The sequence below is a fragment of the Stenella coeruleoalba genome (genome assembly GCF_951394435.1).
Source record: "Stenella coeruleoalba genome assembly, chromosome: 1".
In the NCBI taxonomy this organism is placed as follows: Eukaryota; Metazoa; Chordata; class Mammalia; order Artiodactyla; family Delphinidae; genus Stenella; species Stenella coeruleoalba.
The window spans coordinates 184,381,259-184,400,411 of NC_137169.1; the positions used below are offsets into that span (position 1 = coordinate 184,381,259).

The 19,153-nt window shown below is 36.0% G+C and overlaps 1 protein-coding gene and 1 long non-coding RNA gene across 7 annotated transcripts in view; one reads left to right on the forward strand and one right to left on the reverse strand.

Annotated features, from left to right (window-relative positions):
- Window positions 1–19,153, reverse strand: part of DNM3 (dynamin 3) — a 570,555-nt gene that overhangs the window by 260,881 nt on the left and 290,521 nt on the right. For all 6 annotated transcript variants that reach the window (XM_079939900.1, XM_079939895.1, XM_079939899.1 and 3 more), the window contains one exon: window positions 17,615–17,728. In XM_079939900.1, coding sequence (XP_079796026.1) covers window positions 17,615–17,728 — 114 coding nt within the window. The remainder of the gene's footprint in view (window positions 1–17,614; window positions 17,729–19,153) is intronic.
- On the forward strand, window positions 1,600–7,841 carry LOC307195649. Its single transcript, XR_013830903.1, has 3 exons — window positions 1,600–1,875; window positions 4,029–4,103; window positions 5,636–7,841. It is a non-coding gene; the product is annotated as an uncharacterized lncRNA (long non-coding RNA).

Sequence of the window (19,153 nt, forward strand, 5' to 3'; positions counted from 1 at the left end):
GAAGACATTTAATGAAAAGCAAATGCTTTAAGACACTTCTCACTTGAAGCCTTTGGAAATATTCAACCCAACATATTTTAAAGAGAGATTTTTCTGCTTCTAAAAAGTATTGCAGAAGGTCAGTAGAAATGAATTGCTTTGGCTGTAATTCTTTAAAGAATTCTAAGTTTCTTAGTTTGGCTACTCAAATTAAATTTGGAAGCTACCTAGAAATTTTTTCACATTTTGATCTCTAGAAGGGCTATTAATCAAGCTCTTGTTTGAGGCAACTCGAACTTCAGTCAGAATACTATTGAGTGGAAGTCAGAGAGCTGTATAATCAGAATACGCAACAGTATATATAATTGAAAACATCACCAAAAGAAGAAAAGTAGATGCCAGCAGACTGGCATCTATGTTATAACATGTTGTCAAGCGGTGCTTGGCAAATTTCAACAGATTTAATTAACCAGCGATGAAACTAAGCAGTAGAATACCATTAAAACAAAAGTATTAACACAGAATCAGGAATTACCAGTGAAAAACGGTGCTGCACCTAGTAGCATGGATCTACCAGAGGCAATTTGTTAGGAGACCAGAGTCATTATTTCATAGTGGAGGCTTGAAATCAAAACTTTTAAGTTTCTTTAGGTCAAACTATAGCACAGCATTCAGAGAGCCAGCCAAAATAGCTGAGGAAGGCCACATGTGGAACTAATTACTCATGGAGAGGCCATGACAAAGAACATTTCTCCAGACTTTTCATGGGGGCTTCACTTTCAGGAAGTTGCTATAATTACTGTTCAAGTCTAGATCAGCCTGCAAGCCGCTGACAGATCCAACAGACAGGAGGAGGAGGGAAAGAGAGAGAGAGAGAGAGAGGGAGGGAGGGAGGGAGGGAGGGAGGGAGAGGGAGAGGGAGAGGGAGAGGGAGAGGGAGAGGGAGAGAGAGAGAGAGAGAGAGAGAGGAAAAAAAAAAAAAAAGAACTTATCTGCCCTTTCTGAAGAGTGAATTACCAGAAAATAAAGTACCACAGGAAAGCTCAAAAAAGGTTTCCAAATGAGCTCTGGCTTCCAGAGTTCAACTTTCTGTTTACTTTTTTATCTACCCTCTATCTTCAAATTACTTTTCTAGCCTGGATCGGACAGCAAATTTGTACTTCTACACTAACTCACTTTCAGTTGGCCACAGCAGAACTGTACATCTCGACTCTTTTTTTTCAGCTTTTCCATACTGGGGCCCACTTCCTGCCCAGTTGAGGAAAAAAATCTGGCCTGAAGATGAAATGACTGCTTAACATTACACTAAAACATCTGGTACCATTTTATGCACAGACCCATGTCTGAGAGCAGGCGATTCTAGCGGTCTCTCCAGCGGCACAGCGCATACCCAAACCTCCCCAGGGTGACATCATCCCATATATGGACTCTCCAGCCCAGCCCTCCCCCTTTTCCTGGTCCTAAATTCATTGCCAGTTCCCCAGTCTGCAGCAAATGTGCCACGTCAAGACTGGAAATCACAGCCCTTGAGTCTCAGTCGGGGCAGCAGAATTCAGGGGGGGAAGCCGAATGCAACCCCTTTTTCCCAAAGACCGGAGAGGATTTTAAGTACATAGATGGAAGCTTCTGGAGATCCTGCTCCGTCGCCCCAGTGTTCAGACTACCTGTTCAGGACAATGCCGTTGTACAGTAGTCTGCACATTGGTTAGACTGGGCAAGGGAGAGCAACGCCATGGACAGCTGGGGACAAAAGTTGCTGTTTCCGAGGAGAAGACATTTGTTTGCCCCTTTTTTGAATCTCATATACAGTGTTTTTCTTCACAGGTTTTGCACAGTAGGGACCAGGAAGCCCTCGGGACACTGCCGAGAAAGGACTGCTCGAGGGAAGACCTGTGGGTAAGGCCTTCTTGACTGCTCACCTGGGCTATGACCAGGAGAGCCTAGGTGGGGAGCCAATGATTTGCTTTCACATGTGAGAGAAACTGAGGTATCTGCATGACAGATAGGTCTGCATTTAATTTTAAAAGAGCAACAATGTGTGGTACATAGTGATTTACTAGATGTTATTCAATTTCTGAAGAGTTTAACTATTTTCTTAAGTTTAAAGGTTTTCCCACTTCAAAATGAAATATGAAACACACCCCAAACACTTAAGAATAATTTAATGAGGCTGGTTTTCAATTGTTGAAATTGATAATCCAGAGACCTAAAAACTTATTCGAATGAGGGCTGTAGTATAACTTTTAGCATCCCAGGATTGAATCCATTTTGCCCCAAAGAATACTTGCTATTATTAAAATGCTACTTGAATAGTGCTTTTCTTAAATTTTATATAATATAAACATCAGAAATAATAGTATCTAACAATAAAAGAAGAGGCTGCCAAGTTTTTGCCTACCAGACAATGCAGATGGGACTGGTCCAGAAAAGAGCACCAACCCAGAACTTATTGAGTCAGCAATAAATAATCGGAGAATAAAAACCTCTATGTTCAGATATCACAATATATATCTCTGTATTGCATTTTTTAAAAAATCCAAGAATGGTTGATAACTGCTGGTCAGCTGAGCCCTCGTGGCTATATTTTACAAGGCTTCTACTTCTCTGAGCACTTAAAATGATAAGGTACTTTGTCTAGAAACCCACTGATAAAAAAGGAATTTGTAAACGAAAGCAAAGTTTTCTTTGGTCAGTTTCCAGCTGTCCTGGGGGTGAAGGAGGGTGGGAGAGGGGGAGGAAGGTGGGAGGGAGGAAAACCCTCAAGCTGAATGAAATCCCAATAGAGAGAATAATAGAGAAAGTCTGGGTTGCAATATGATCCATGCTGAACTTTAGAGATGGGTTCCTTAAAGAACGTTCTGGAAAAAAATGTTACTGCCTCAACCCCCATTTATATCTACCCCCAAACAATTCTATATAATGAAAACATCTGTTCTTTAGGCTTTTGTGTGAATCTAACCCCTTTTGTCCTCCTTTAAATTCTGTAAAGTTACATTGGTTCCTTAACAAACCCTTTTCTAAATCATACATTTTGCAACAACAATTCAAACATTGTCACAAGTTTTCTTTGGCAAAACGTTTTATTACCAAAGATTCCCCACGTTATCTTTGGTCAGGACAATTTATTTTAAAAATTACCCCTTTGATCATTCCAAAACTGGTACAAAAGTTTTCTCTTTTATTCATGGTTTTTAGTTAAAATATAAAAAGCAAGGATTTATTTTAGCTATTTTCTCCAGTTAGATGATACAATGTCATCCTTTTTTTTTTTCTTCTATTGTATCTTGGAGGCTTCCAGATTAATTATTTTTAATAAAACAAGTAAGATTTTAAAACTCTATATAGTTTTTTTTTACATAGGAAAATTGAAAAAATCTATTAGGTAACTTTATGGGAGCTTATTTTTTTAAGAAATATATTTTTACTAATTGATATAGTTACTAAAGAAGATAGCTATAAGGTACTTTGGCAATATTTAAGATTTTTCAAATTTGGGGGTTTTGTTTGTTTTTTTACTCCATAGAAATAACTGAATTTCCTAACTTGCTTTAATTTCATGTTTATTTAATTTAAATGTCTTTCTTCATATTAAGTGGTCTTTTTGTTTTAATGAAACAAACCCCCACTGGTTCCTCACCTATTTTCTCCCTCAGGATTACTTTTAGTCTGGAGACAGAGGGGACCCGATGGTGTCCTTGGCATAAGTACAGGAGTAGGAACATAAGAATTAATTTGCAAAAGGGATAGCCGAGGAGCCCCTGCACGTGCTCAGTGAGCCCTGGCAACTCATTTTTAATGCAAGCTTTTAACAAATGGGAAGGAATAGTACATCTTTTTAAATTCATGAACTAAGTTAAAAATCAAAAGTAAAAGCTCACTTTATAAACCACTGCTGACTGAAGGAAGGATGGTAGTTTATGCGCTGGTATACATACTAACATGTATACACACACATATCGTAAAATAACCTTATCTATTTCCAGAGTAATTAGAATAATGTTTAACTTTCTTTTGATATTACTTTGTAAGGAAATATACAAATGTTTTAGGGATCATGGGATCTATTCCAGAGGAAACTAACCAACAATGAACAACTTCTACTAAAACTACCCCTGGATGTAATGGTAAGTGTAAGTATTAAAATTAAATATTGTACATCGTCAGAAAGAGAAAATTGCAAGGCCTGTCCAAACTGTACTTCATAGAAACTTAGTAGTTTATTTTGCATTTTAGCGCATGGTGATTGATAAGTTAGACCAGGTACTGAGTTAAAATGAAAAATTTTTCCGCTAAGAGAAGGAAATTCAGAGCCTTAGCTTTAACACCATCATTTCTTAATTGGAAAAGGATCAACATAAAACAGTTTATTTACATTTTCAACTCCCACTGCTTTTTTAAGCCATAGATCTCAAAACCAAAGAAAATTTATTTACAGTGGGACGAAATTTCACACTGATCACTTTCTTGCAATTAGTTAATAGGTTTAATGTCCTTCCTGCTTGGTATTTGAGCTTTCGGCCAAGATAATGTGTTTATATTTTTTAAAAACCAAAATATACTATCTACCCCCACCTCTCACCCTACAGACCACCCAAGTTTTTCACTTTGTGGGAAAGAGTTCAGGCACAAAACTCCTAATGAAGGAATTTTCTCCCCCCACCCCCTTTTTTTTTCCCCCGGTTGAAGTCTTAAAGCTGTTATAGGACATAAAAAGAAAATACAACTTGGTAATGTAGAAAAGTTCACTCACCCACCAGAGTCCATCCTTACTAAAGAGAAGCCAAAGCTTTTGATTACTCTACAAGAGATTTGCTCTTCTCTGAGGAGACTATCCCACCCATCTCAATAATGTCTAAATAATAGCTAAGAGACCATCACTCATAAATCCCAGCTTAAAATAACTAGAAGTCAGGCTTTAACCTAAGAAAAGACAGGAAATTCCTGAGTAAAGATTGAAACTTTCTTACTTGGTTTCTTCTACCTTTTTAACCTCGGTGTGCTACAAATTATTTAGGTAGAAATATTTATCAATTTTTTGAAGATCTCTTATTAAGAATTTTTATCAGTTTTAATAAATAGAGATAAAGAAGTAAATTAAAGAAAATAATTAAATCTTAATTTTGAATTTCCTGACTTAACTGTGACAGCCAGTTTTCTGGAGTTGATTTGGTTTAATTTTGCTGTAGAAGACTTAGAATATGATTCTATTTTTGCATTTCTTTCTTAAGATAATAAACAAAAGACAAAAAGGAGGTGTAATAACCATATTAAAAAATACATGGTATGATAATAATATAAATAGCTTTTTTATATTTTACCTAGTATATTAAGTGATAATGAATTAATATTTACTGTACAGTTTAGAAGATAGAAAAAAATCTTAAATGTTTTTTCAGTCTTCCATCAGGTTCAACATAACCAAAAAGTGTGCATATGCCACATACTTACTAAAATTGTGTTTTTAAAATCTACTAGAAACATAAATTGTCCAAAAGTCTTATGAGTAGAATAAAATCATTTTTCAGCAAGATTTCTTCCCCCCTGAAAAACAGTTATGGTTTTTCAGGCTCAAATACATTGGGTATCTTGGTTTAATAGAACTGCTTCATATTAAAGGATAACATGAACTCACAAATATTTCTTTCTATTTTTTCAGGTTGCATGCATCATTCCTTTAATTGAGCAGAGTTAACTGGATCAAATTATTTATGGGAGAGAGAGGGAAAGCTATACAGAATTACAGTAATTTTAAATTTCCACCAATATACTCTTTGTAAGTGAATCACTCCATAAATATTTTCTGTTGCACTGAATGCAGCAACAATAACAAAATAGTTTCTTAAGGTATTTGTTTTTGCATACTCTGGCCTTGTAATTATTTAAACAGCAGCCAAGTTTAGTGATGTTTTTGATTCTGTCAAGAAAAAAAAATAAGTCCTCTACTCAGAAGTGATGACCAGAAACAGAATCTGACATTTATTTTTTGAAATTAAATAAATAAATGGAAAGTTGCATTTATCAACTCTTTGTTAAAACTGTACCATATCTAATCACTGCATAAAAGTTCAGATGTGTAGAATACTGTCATTTTTTTCAGTCTCTAAAAACTATTTTGCTCTCCATAAACTTTCTATTTGCTATTTTCTCAGAATTTTACAATTAAAGGAAAATAACAAACTACTTGTTTTCCTTAAAATTCTTTGAAAAAATCCCTAAGTACACATTCCTTGGACAATAAGGTTTTGTTTTGTTTTTTAAAATTCTATTTATTGGAATTTTGACTATCTGGATATTTTATTTTTTAAAGGGCAGGGAAATTTGTTAAATACCTCTACGGAAGTGAATTGATCATTTATATTAAAATAACCAGTAGAATTATTCTCAAGTCACCAGAATTAAATTTTCTAACTGTATATTTAACAACATTAATTCTTTCTTATATGAATTTTAAGGAAATTTTCCAGAGGGTCTGGCTTTACTTTTTAGATACGAAATGAAGCTTTCTCTTCTGTGTTTAAGGTACTATTTTGTAACTGCGCTGCACTAACAATGTCCAATACACATTGTGAGCATCCCTGTGGGTAACAACTTTTTAGTTTATACCCTTTTGATTCATGGCACAGCCCTGTAGTTAATTAAGAGGAAGAAAACTTAAGCTCACAACTGCTTTTTATTTGGTTTTCAAATCCATACTTTAAAACTTTGCATTAAAAAATATGAGAAATTTATATAAGTTCCTGTTGCTTAATAAAATATTGATAAAAATACATCCCCTTGTCAAAATCCAACTAACAAAGCATCAGATACCAAAGTCCGTTTGTTGCATTGTCAAATACATTAGGCTCATTGATTATTTTGAAAATGGCTGCCATTTCCATGTAAATGACAAGTTTCTTTTTCATGGGCTAGATTATGGTACTTACCTATTACAAGAAACATGTATAAACATAGTCTTTATCTTTAACTTCAGTTTTAAAATATGCAGAGTTTTGTGAAGAGGAAAAACATCTGGTTCAATTACTCTGAACTCTGACTGCATGTGGGCCAGTAGTAATATGAACTGGATTTAAGAATAAACCTTGTGTTTAGTCTTTTTTGTTGTTGTTTTATCCTTAAAATTTCAATGTGAGTTTTCTGCTCTGTCAATTATCCATGTTAGCACATTTGGAATGAATGTATAAGTGTACTTTCTGAATAAAGTCAAAAGTCTAACTTGTTTTTAGTTCCATAATGTTTTAATGTTTAATTCTATTGTGTGTTTTTCTCCCTTTCCCCTGACCCTCCAAAATCACCAAATCTGGAAAACAGACTGATTGTATCTGCCCATGAGCAAAGGAAACCTGAAGGAACCAAGGGCCTGGCTGGACGGAGTTGTCATGTGTCTGCCTGTCTACACTTGCTGTGCAGAACATCCGCTCACCTGTACAGCAGGCACAGACAGGCAGTCACATGACAACCCAGCCTGAATGACAACCAGCCATTGAAAGAAAGCAGCCCTCACACCATAGCATCTACACCAAGAGCTACAACCAAAATGAGGGGCGCGGGGGCCTGGGGTTTTAATTTGTTGGTTTCTTAACTCTTATGTATTATTATTATTTTTGATTCAAATATTGAAACCCACCAAAAGTAAAGTGAGTGGTGCTTATGAAATATAATAAAACCCATTTCTGAAAATGTTCCTGTGCTTTCTATAGTTCTCTTTTCCTAATCGTTGTCAGTAAATTACTACCCTTGACATTTATTGTACACAGCTTTTGAGCAGCACCCCCAAAATGAATGTAACAAAACAATATAACCTCAGTCTGATGTTTGACAGAATAAGTGATTCTAACAATTCTACTCCAAAAACTAAGTTTAGTTTTCTATATCATCATGACTTTTTAAGACACAGAGATGAAGAAAAGAAAAAGAGTGAAGAGATAATATTCCAGGGAATAATGTATTTTGAGTTAACAAACTCCGCCAGTTTGGGCCTGGGTAAAACACAGTGAAAAGAGTATTTATTTCCAACATAATTTTCAAGTGTATTAAAATATTTGCCTCTCTTCTTTTGATATATACAAAGCTGAAATTGAAGCTTCGATATTTCCAAATGTCATGATGTACATGATTTATTACTGCCATTGTTAAATTAAGAAATTAAGAAGGAAGTACAGTTCTAAGGGTGGAATTTACGGGGCCAATGCATTCACTTGGAATACATGCTTCCATTCACTGTAAATTTTCAAACTCTTGAAATGTTCAGGCAATTCAATTATTTTCAAAAAGAACAAGGAAAGCTATTACTGGATATGCAGTGTATAATTTTGCCATGTCTTTTGAGGATATGTCAAAACTTTATACACTGTGAACTAGGGTGAAATGATCAGGGTTGGCTTGTTTATATGAATATTTCAAATATTCAAGGGTAAAAAATGGGGAGATGGGTAAAATTAAAAATTTGTCAACTTTGGTTTGGTTCACTAACATGTCAACTTCAGTATTTAAAATTAATTTTCATCTTTCTTAGAAAGATTCTGGTCAAACTTTAAAATATATTGCACAAGGCTACCCAAAATTTTTGCTTTTTTAAATCTAACTAAACATTTCAAGTGTATATTTTGGATTAAAGCAAATCATTTTTATTCAGATATTTCATTTTTAAAATGAAAGATTTAGTCATAAGGATAAAAACTCCCCGAGGTTCAAAATTTTTATTATTATTTGATATTTTACCAAACCTGACACCATAGTTTCTTAAAAACAACAACAAAAACAAAAACAGTGATTGGGTAAAACTAATAAGTAAAAATATGATTAAGGCTAAATTCTTGCATTTACAATATGGCCTAAGGAAATATGTCATCTGCTAAAACATGCTACTGCAAAACACATTATGAAATGAAGGTTTTTACCTTAAAGAAGAGTCCCATGACTAGCAAATAAAGTCCTGAACAATAGTTCACAAAATGTAAAATATAAACAGGAAGACAATATAAAAATGTCTCACAATATTTGCATAAAATCACCCAGTTGTAAATGCTTTATACAACCTGTAGCAAATGCCTCCGACAGGAGTCTGCATATGGATCATCCTATTGGACCCGGCAAGGCAGTGCCAGGACAGTGCTTGAGAGCTCTCTGGCTGACACGATAGCTGGGTCATAACATAAAGGAGACTGTTCCATTACACCAAGCTCCAAAGGGAAAGCTAAGGAGGCCAGGCCAGCGCAGTCATCCTGTAGTGAACCACTCCAGGATGACGTTTCAAATAATTTTCCCTTAAAACATGAGGTTAACATATTGGTATTACATTCTTTTTACTTAGCTTGAAAGAATGTCATATATATATATATATATATATATATATATATATATATATATATATATAAATTCATTAAATGAGGTACATTTAAAAATTTTACTCTTCCAGGAAACGGTAATATAAAGGGTAATATTTTTCTTCCAATATAAACTTCTGAGTACAACAAATAATACATATGAGGGAATGGGTGTGGGTTTATAAGTATTTTTAATAAATTTGAAATAGCATTTACCATTATGGTTTGTTGAATATGTTTTTCAAAAGTATAAATCTTTGCATAATTCTAGAACTTGGAAATGTTTACATGAAATAATCCCACATTAAAAAGCATAACACAAGATAGCTTATGTATATGAAAAAGCACATGCACAACTATGATCATGAAGAATTTAAAGTAACATAAATGTTTTAAAGTTTAATATTTATTGAGACTTTTTTAAAATAAAAAAATATCTAAATTTTGGCTAACTAAAACAACTCAGCAAGGAGTGTGACTAGTGTTCACAGGGTCAATCCTGACCTCATCACAGGGAGCATGCGGACCTAACAGGAAACAGAATCTTGAAAGTCTAAGTGCAAATGGAAGGAGCTGAAGATTTCTATAACTTCTCCGTCTCACAACTTTCACCATCCAGGGACATAGCTGTCACTTCGTTTCCTATTACCAAAGTTACATGTGTCATCTGTTACAGTTACATAATAAAAACAATACTAAGTAAATATCCCTATAAGGGAATTATATAATCTCCTTATCAAGCTTTCCAAACACATCAACCCACAAAAATGAGGCCTGTAATTTTTTGAGTCCAAAGAATGTCCTTATTTCAATGCAGATTTTGGATTTTCTTCAATACTGTAAGGTTAGTACATTTCCACTGGAAATGCTTCTGTTGAATTACCCTACTTTCCTAGGAGTATTCCATTATGATTTTAATCTTCATGTTGGACTACCTAAATGGAATAAATATTGGCTATGTACTATCATTGTTCATAAACTAGCAATCCCTTTTTTTTTCAGAGATTTCAACTACCATTTACACATTTCTCATTGATACTAAGAAAAATAAGACTCTTTTCTCCTTGAATCAGAATATTCTATTCTTTTAAATTTTGTATTTTGGAATAATTTAAATAAAAGCCATCACATTTTTTTTTCAAATCTGATTTTAAAGATTAATGTAGAGCTATCTAAATCCACAATCTTTTTGAAATGATAGTTTCTATTTTATTCCAATGCCTTGCCCTTTTCTAAATCCCTCCAAAGAACTGTGCAACAGGGAGATCAGCTTGTGCTTTGTGACCACTTAGAGGGGTGGGAGGGAGGCTCAAGAGGGAGGGGATTGGGGATACATGTATACATATAACTGATTCACTTTGTTATATAGCAGAAACTAACACAACATTGTAAAGCAATTATACTCCAATAAAGATGTAAAAAAAAAAGAACTGTGCAAAATATATTTATAATGTATGAAAATGACACTGGGAAATTTATTTTCTGCTTAAATTATCTTCAATCCAGGAAGTCATATAGTCAGAGGGAAAAAAAATCCATTAACCTTCAATCATGAAACTTAAGAAAATTTTAAGACAATCTACATCTAAGGGTAATTTTACCCTGTAATTCAATAATTTGGTTTAGCCACTTGTGATACCAGGACATGATGAATTACTATGCTGCACTTAATTATTTATTTGCTCAATCACATCTTCACTTGGCCAATATTTACTTAGCGTCACCTCTCAGAGCCATGTCTACTGGTGGTAGAACATGGAACAAGACAGTGGCTCCTGGGCTCAAGAAGCTTACAGTTCAGCAGGAACTTAAAAGCATTCAACCAATACTTAACACGTGTGATGAGTTTTGTCAATTTTCTCCTTTTGAAAAAATCTCTTAAATTCATCCATTTCTATCAATTTCCCTCAACCCATCCAGCCCAAGCTACCATTATCTCTTATGTATACCACAGCAATGGCTTTCTACAACTCCCCAATTCAGTTTTGTCCTCCTCCAATCCAGTCTCTACAAAGCAATCACAAAGATCTATAAAACTTTCAAACCCTATTATGTGACTCTTCAGCTTAAAAACTTCAAAGGCTTCTCATCATTCTTTGGATCAAAATCCTTAATCTTTATAGAGTCCTTTTCTCTATTTGTTCCAGTCACAGTGGCCTAAGTTCAGTTTCTTACATTCATCAGGCTCTATCTTGCCTTAGGCATTAACACAAACTTTCTCTCACCACTCAGTTTAATGTCCCCCCATGCTGTGATTACCATCCCAGATACTCCTTAAGTCAAACACATCATTGGATTTATCTTATTCACAGTTTGTAATCTGAATCTCATAGTTGTTCCTGATTGTTTATGTTTTCTTTATCAGAAAATATCCTTCATAAGGGTGGGTACTTTGCTAACCACTTTATCCTTAGTGATTAGGATAGTGTCTGGTACATAACAGGTGCTCAGAATATATTTGTTGGGAAATGTTCAGGTGATTAAGAGCACAGCACGGATACTTAGTAGCTGGCTGAATTAGTCTCTTTGAGTCTCAATCTTCATTTCTAAAATGGAGAATGTAAATAAAGTATTGACTTAGTTCAGTGCCTGATAAACTTTATTATAAATAATAAATGTTAACCATTATCATGATGATCTTCATCAAGATCATCATTCAGATTGAAAGCTGGCCTTCATGAGCTTAAGCAGGTAGAATGAATAACAGAGATATTTTTTACAACCACAATTACTTTAGAACTAGGGAGCATCTTGTTAACTGAAAGTCCATTTGGCTTGGTTGAGCATTTTGACTAATTTGGATATACAAAGGTGAGCCTGAAATGAAGGCTGGACTAGATGCTAAGAAGAGCTGAGTGGATGTACATAAAAGAATGAGTAAACACCTTGAGTTTGGGGCAATCCAGACTGACAGCACTGAGGGGAGAGATGTGAAGGGGAAGAGAAAGAGAGAAGCCTATGTACTTTCCTTGGGCTGGGCCAGCACATGGCTAGAGCTGCCAGTGACACACCCAGTGCCCACTAGTTAAAAACTGCTGTGCAGAGGGTTATCTAATATGCTATTTGAGGTTGTTTGAATTGCTGTATTTCTTCCTCAAATCCTTAGTAAATATAAGTACTACAAATATCTTTATATTATTATTTTGATAGAAATCAAAGGAGCTGAGTCTCATTCATCCAAGATCCCAAGGGATATATGTGGACACACAATCCTGCATGTCCAAGCTCTGTCCTCACCCCCATAAACAGTTCCCCCTTGACTTGGGGTATGCACAATGACAGAATGCTCTGGAGAGGATGGACCCAGGAAGAGGTCTATGCAACCCCTAGAAATGCATTCAGAGCCACTTTTGTACAGAATTTCAGAGTCTGGGGTACTGGAGTATGATTTGGAAGGACAGCCAGGTTTGGGTAAATCCCCTTGGTGATTAGTTATAAACTATCTAACCACGTACAAGATGGTCTATTTATTTTCGTGTTGCAGAAAGCCCCAATTTTTGAGTAATGCTAAAGGATAACATATAGTCAAGTACATAGATTAATTATGTTTTCCATAACCACTTTGTATTATATAGATTCTCTGAAGATAACACATTGAAATAACACTGCCTGGGACACAGGTGGAAACCTTTCCATTAAGATCATCTGTCAGTAACATTACAGATAACATTACTGTAATGTAGAATAATGGTTCAAAACATGAGGTCCACAGATGTCTGAGCGTGTTCACGAACCCATCTAAGATTTAAGGGTAGGGAGGATAGTTATATTAAGGATGGGGAGAAAGCAGGAAAAATGATGGGGACCTATTATTACCATCATGCCAACTCTAGCTTAAAATTATTACACAGGGTTATCATGCTATTGCCTTTGCCAGTTTGGATAGGAAATCACATAGTTTGATATTATCATCTCTAACCCATAGGCTGGTGAGGAGGCAGCATAGAAAAGTCCCACTGAAGGAACAGGATCTGAGTTCCATTTTACTGCCTGAATTTTACCATTGTCTGCTGAAAAATCCCAGATCCCATACATCCTATCTCACAAAATGAAATGACCAAATTGGAAATTAGAAGACATGTGAGTGAAAGAATGACATTATTGTAGGAGGGCATAGTATTACTTGAGACGACAAGAATAAATATATAAATGTGATGCCTAAAAGATTATAAATGCACTTGTTAATATACGATTTCTTAGAGTCCTACAAACTCCCTTTGAGGTGATTTGGTCAGCAACAGTCCCCATTTGATAAGCTAAAACTGAGGCTCAGAGAAGTCTGACTTGTTCCAACACTGGCAGTTAGTCGTAGCAAATTCACATCCTCCAGCACCTCACCCTTTTCATTGCACCAAGCATATGGTCTACAGGGTCTTTTGTTCAATTAATCGCATCTTGAAAACAGTTTGAACCATTGTTCTTTAATCACAAATACATTTCATAAGTCATTTATATTTATTACAAACCTGTCAAAAGTTAAATAAAACCATATCTATTCATGTGCCATAATATGCTATTTATTCAACAGCCAATTAGATTGTAATGAAAACATACCAGTCTAATTACACAAGAAAGCAGGAAGATGAAAGAACATAGAAACAAATAACAATTCTCTATGAAAATCTGAATATAAATTATTAAATAAATGATAAATCTATAACTAACCTAATAATATTTATGGTGTCACACTTGCTTGACTAAGAGAGATAAATTGCTATGTAACAGGATTTCCAAAGTGTGTAGATGCTGATGTGACAGATACCATGGGAACAAAGTACAAGCACTCAACTTACCAACAAACTGACTCCAAAAGTTGGGTAAGGACTCATGCTTATTTTCACAAAGGAAAATTGTAAATTTGGGGTTTTCAAGGTTGCCCACAGAAGCATCTTTAATCCATATCCAGAAGCATAGTTAAACTATGACAGCAAGGCATGTATGAAATCTAAGCATCATTTAAAACACTGTTAATAAAGGATGGGTATTCAGGGTACAAATTCAAGGGGCCAAAGAAAATTCATTACCTCTAAGCCCCACCCTCCTGACATTTCTTCTGACCTCCTTTCCCCATACCCTCCCTTCCAGCCTTGGCTCCCAGCAGACGCTAATAACTATTAGTTGAATACTGGTAAAGAGCAAGGAACAGTGCTGACCCCTCCCTTCTGCCCTGCCCGCAGGCTCAGAGGTGGTCTGTGGTGGTAGGAAGTGCTGGCAATAGAAATGGAGCAGGATGGTGAACCAGAGTGGTGGTTACCAAGGGGTGGTAAGGTGGGGATGAATGAGGATGGCTTCAGGGAGAAAAGGCTCTGCCCCACTGACACATACTTTGAAGACAGGGGTCATGAGTCAGGCATTACTATTCGGAAAATTTCCTATCTGGTTTCTTGAGCAGAGTTTTTCATGAGAAACAGTAGCTAATGACTACAGTGTAGCTGTATGTGGCCCATCAGTTTGCTTTACCCTGAACTTGAGCTCTCCTCTCCAGCCAGTACAAGCCACCATCTTCTCTTGCCTGAACCACTGATACAGTCTGCTAGCTGGTCTCCCTTCTTCTATTCTTGCCACCCCAACTCCATCCACACACACATTCCATCCCACAAATCATGCCCAACCCAGCAGCCAGACTGATCCTTCTAAAACGTAAATCCAATCAGGTCACATCCTATTGACACAGGCCAATGGTTTTCAATTATCCTTGGAATAAAATCCAAATCATTGGCCTGACAAGGTACCTCTGATTCTATATTTCCTACTTCTCTCTCCTTCTCCTCCTCCACCTCAGCCATAAGCTTCCTGCCCACTGCCACCCTGGAATGTTCTTCAACATAATCTTCTACACAGTTCGTCATTCCAGTCTCTGCTCCAATGTTACTTCTTCGCAAACACTCAATCTAAAAGTCCCTCCCCCGTCAGTTTTTAGCTCACTGACCTATTTTCTTCAGGGCACTTACTATCCGATATTGTATTGTTGTTAGCCTACTTGTTAGCTCCATAGAGCAGCATCCTCATCTGTCGTTTTCCCTTTCTTAAAATGATCTAAACTAAGAAAACAACCCTTTTCTAAACTTTTTTCATCTAAATCAGTCCAATCTATTTTAAGGGTCATTATGACCTACCCTTCCCACCCAACACACACACACAGCCCACCACCTTCCACACACATACCTTTAATAAAATGTTCTCTGGCACTTGGTTAATATTATAACTGCACACATGTATTTTCTATCTATGGTAACCAAGTGCTCATGAGGGAGCTTCAGCAGCAGAGATTTTGTAAAAATTTTTTCTGAATTTATAGCAGAGAGAAAGGGCTGACTGGTGACCATGAGCTCACCAAGCTCTCAAAGCCTCTTCCTTCCCTACAGGGAGCATCATGTGCCTTCCAACAGGCTTGTTTCAGAAACCCTAAAGCCATACTCCGACAGCAGTGGCTAATCCCAGAGTCTTCAGGGCCCCTGATACTAACACTCAGGGAGAGGTCAATGCTGGGATGCCTGGTACTCATCTTAATAAATCCTCTGTGGGATGAGGTTGACTTGGAAAACTCCAGCACCTCGGAGATTCTTGCCTCCATTTGTGGTTGAAGTCCTAAGCTCTGGAGCCAGACAGCGTGTGTTCAAATTTCTGCTTTGCTACCAAGTAGCTATGAGACCTTGGCAAGTTAGTTATCCTCACCAACACCAAGTGTTCTACCATAAGGAAAACTGAGTCCTATAGAAATGACTTTTTGAAAGGTTGTGTTTTTTCTTCATTTACTCACCTGAAAAATGGGGATAATAATAGTACCTATCCTTATGGTTGTAATGTGGATTAAATGCCTTAATTAATAAATATACAACACTAGCTATTACTAACATGATTCCTCAGCAAAATCTTTTGCTTTGCCTAGAATAACTGAGAATGGTCCATAGACCAATATGTATTTAAGTGTACATACATGATCACCTACTTGTGAACACTTGTAAACAAATACTTGTAAACAAAATGCATCTAAGAGAAGATCTAGTAGGGCAACTGAATACAAAAGAAGATTATGTAATTACTGATGTTTATATCTAGAAAGGCATCTCAGAGCTCCTGAGGCTGTTGCCTTTAAACACTGGAGCTTCCACAGAATGAGAGAGAGATCTAAGCAGCCAGCACAGGAAAGAAACCAATGCTAATCCTCAGACTCACAACAACCAATTCCACGTTTGACTGAAGTCATTAAAATATGTGACAAAAATTTGAAATAAAGCTTTTGAGTAGAAATTTTCTTTGGACCTTTCTATAAGATCTGATTTCCTTTACTGCAGAAAATTTAGTGCCCATCAACTGATCATCTGATATTTATTAAACACATTATTTGCACAAAGCATTTAGGAAAAAGAAAGAACTACATAGGACATGAAGTTTTTCCTCCAACAATTTACAAAAGCACCTTGCAGTGCTTTCAGAAGATATCAAGCCAAGAGCGGAAGGACTTTTAACTCTGAAACGCGTGCCTTTTATAACCAAATACAACTGACACAATCTCACCTGTATATAGTTTTGCTATCACAGAGTATTCTTATCCAATGTTTGCATGCTGCATTATAAGCCCCCCAAATTTCTCAAGTCAGACCAGAGCTATTAAAATTTCCAAAACACTGCTTAATTTCCATCCGTGCCCTCCCAAATTTACCAGTATCACTTTATAGCACTTTAATGGCTCTGTAAGACTGATTTTTTTGTGTGTGCTTTTCTATCAGACTTAAATGAGTAATAAGTCACAGGCCCAATATTATTAACATCTAACATGAACCAGAACACCATAATTATCATAATTCATGCTTTTACATAGATATCAAATTCTCAAAGAAAAAATTTGTATAAACAATTATCTAGTACTCACTTGAAGACTAGTGATTTGGACATTTTCAAAAGCCTGTCATTTGAGACAGATGTCACAGCAACAATTCCAAAATGCTTTATTAACTCTGCATCACTGCTATTAACTTTGCTCTTACAATGCTCTATTATCTTGAGTATTTTCAACACATTATTGAATGAAAATCGCTTTCACTATATCACTACCTTGCCATTATTACAAAGAAGGATCCCTAACTCCATTTCTTCAGGGAAATAAATGTGACTACAAATAAAAGATATTTGAGGGGACTATCGTAAAATTTTAAATCTATGAGGAAAAAACAGTGCTTCTTCAAACATCCCAAGCTAAGTCTTACTGAAAAAAAACCACTGGTGCCTTAAAATTGTATATCACAATACTATCAATTAATTTGAAAGAGAAACATTTTAATTTTAAAAATTCTGTCACTTCTGTGGCTCACCTCATCATCTTTGTACCAGGATAAGCTTTCAGCAGTAAGGACGAACCAGTATCCCTTGGAGCCTCCTTTCATGATGCCAATGTTGCTGATGGTTAGCCATCCCTTGCGAATCACCTTCAAGAGAGCACAGATCAGCAGAGACGTTTAATTTAACATGAGCCCATGGGGAATGCACGTTTGCACTAAGTTAAAAACAAGATACAAGTTACAATAAGAATAGCATTGTTCCCTCAAAGCTCACCTTCTATTAAACTATTCAGAATAATATATCTTCATGGTTCCCTGGTGGCGCAGTGGTTAAGAATCTGCCTGCCAATGCAGGGAACACAGGTTCAAGCCCTGGTCCGGGAAGATCCCACATGTCACGGAGCAGCTAAGCCCACGTACCACAACTACTAAGCCTGCGCTCTAGAGCCGGAGAGCCACAACTACTGAGACCACGTGTCACAACTACTGAAGCCCGCGCACCTAGAGCCTGTGCTCCGCAACAAGAGAAGCCACCTTAATGAGAGGCCTGCACACTGCAACGAAGAGTATCCCCCGCTCGCTGCAACTAAAAAGAAAGCCCACGCACAGCAACGAAGACCAAATGCAGCCAAAAATAAATAAATAAATTTATTTTAAAAAAAAACAAAATAATATATCTTCCAAAAGCACAGATAAGCAGAGGGAAGTCTCTCCCATCAAATGAACAAAAATCAGAATCACAGACTTGTATGGATGGTGGAAGCAGAGAGACTGAAACAGGCAGGCTAATAAATAAGGCAGACTAATAGGCTTGTGCCAGGCCTATTTATGGCAGTGCTGCTACAATTAAAAGATATTTAGTTGACTGGACAAACAACAATAGACTCTCCATGCCCACTGTCTCTTATCCCCTTCCAGCCCACTGGCCCATTTGTTTGCCTGGTTTGCATCTCGTTAGGATTTCTACCAGAGACTGGCCACCAAATGGTGAAAAGAAAAAACAAGCCAACCAATTAGTTCCTTGTTAACAGCTCTCAATAAGCTGAATGGGGGAGAAAGCTGAAACAATAAGCTAAAATAAAAGTTTGGAGGTTTTTAATGGTCTAGGTTTATCCATCTACCTCTGGTTGTTATTTGCCAAGCTAAGAAATACATAGAGTCTTCATAAAAATATTTAAACAGCATTTAAATTTTTAAACATTAACAACTTGGAAAGAAATTACCTATAAATGGCATTTAAGTGAAAATCTGTTTTTTCTCACAGCTTTTATGAAGTTAAATTCTGTTTTCCATACGGCATAGTTTACCATCTCCTCTATGTTAGATAATTTTTGTTGTCATAGAAATGAAATGTATATGGAATTGTATATTGTTCTAAATGTCAAAAATCACCCTATACCTACAATGTCCATTATCCTAAACATTCTGAAATATTTTTTTTTTAAATTACTTATTGAATGACTGAGTGTCACTTCCTAAAGGAAAATGAAAATAACCTAATAATAATCAGATTTTATGTTTATATTTATATTTTATTTTTCAGCTTTCTAGTTGAAGAAAGTCAATCCTAGG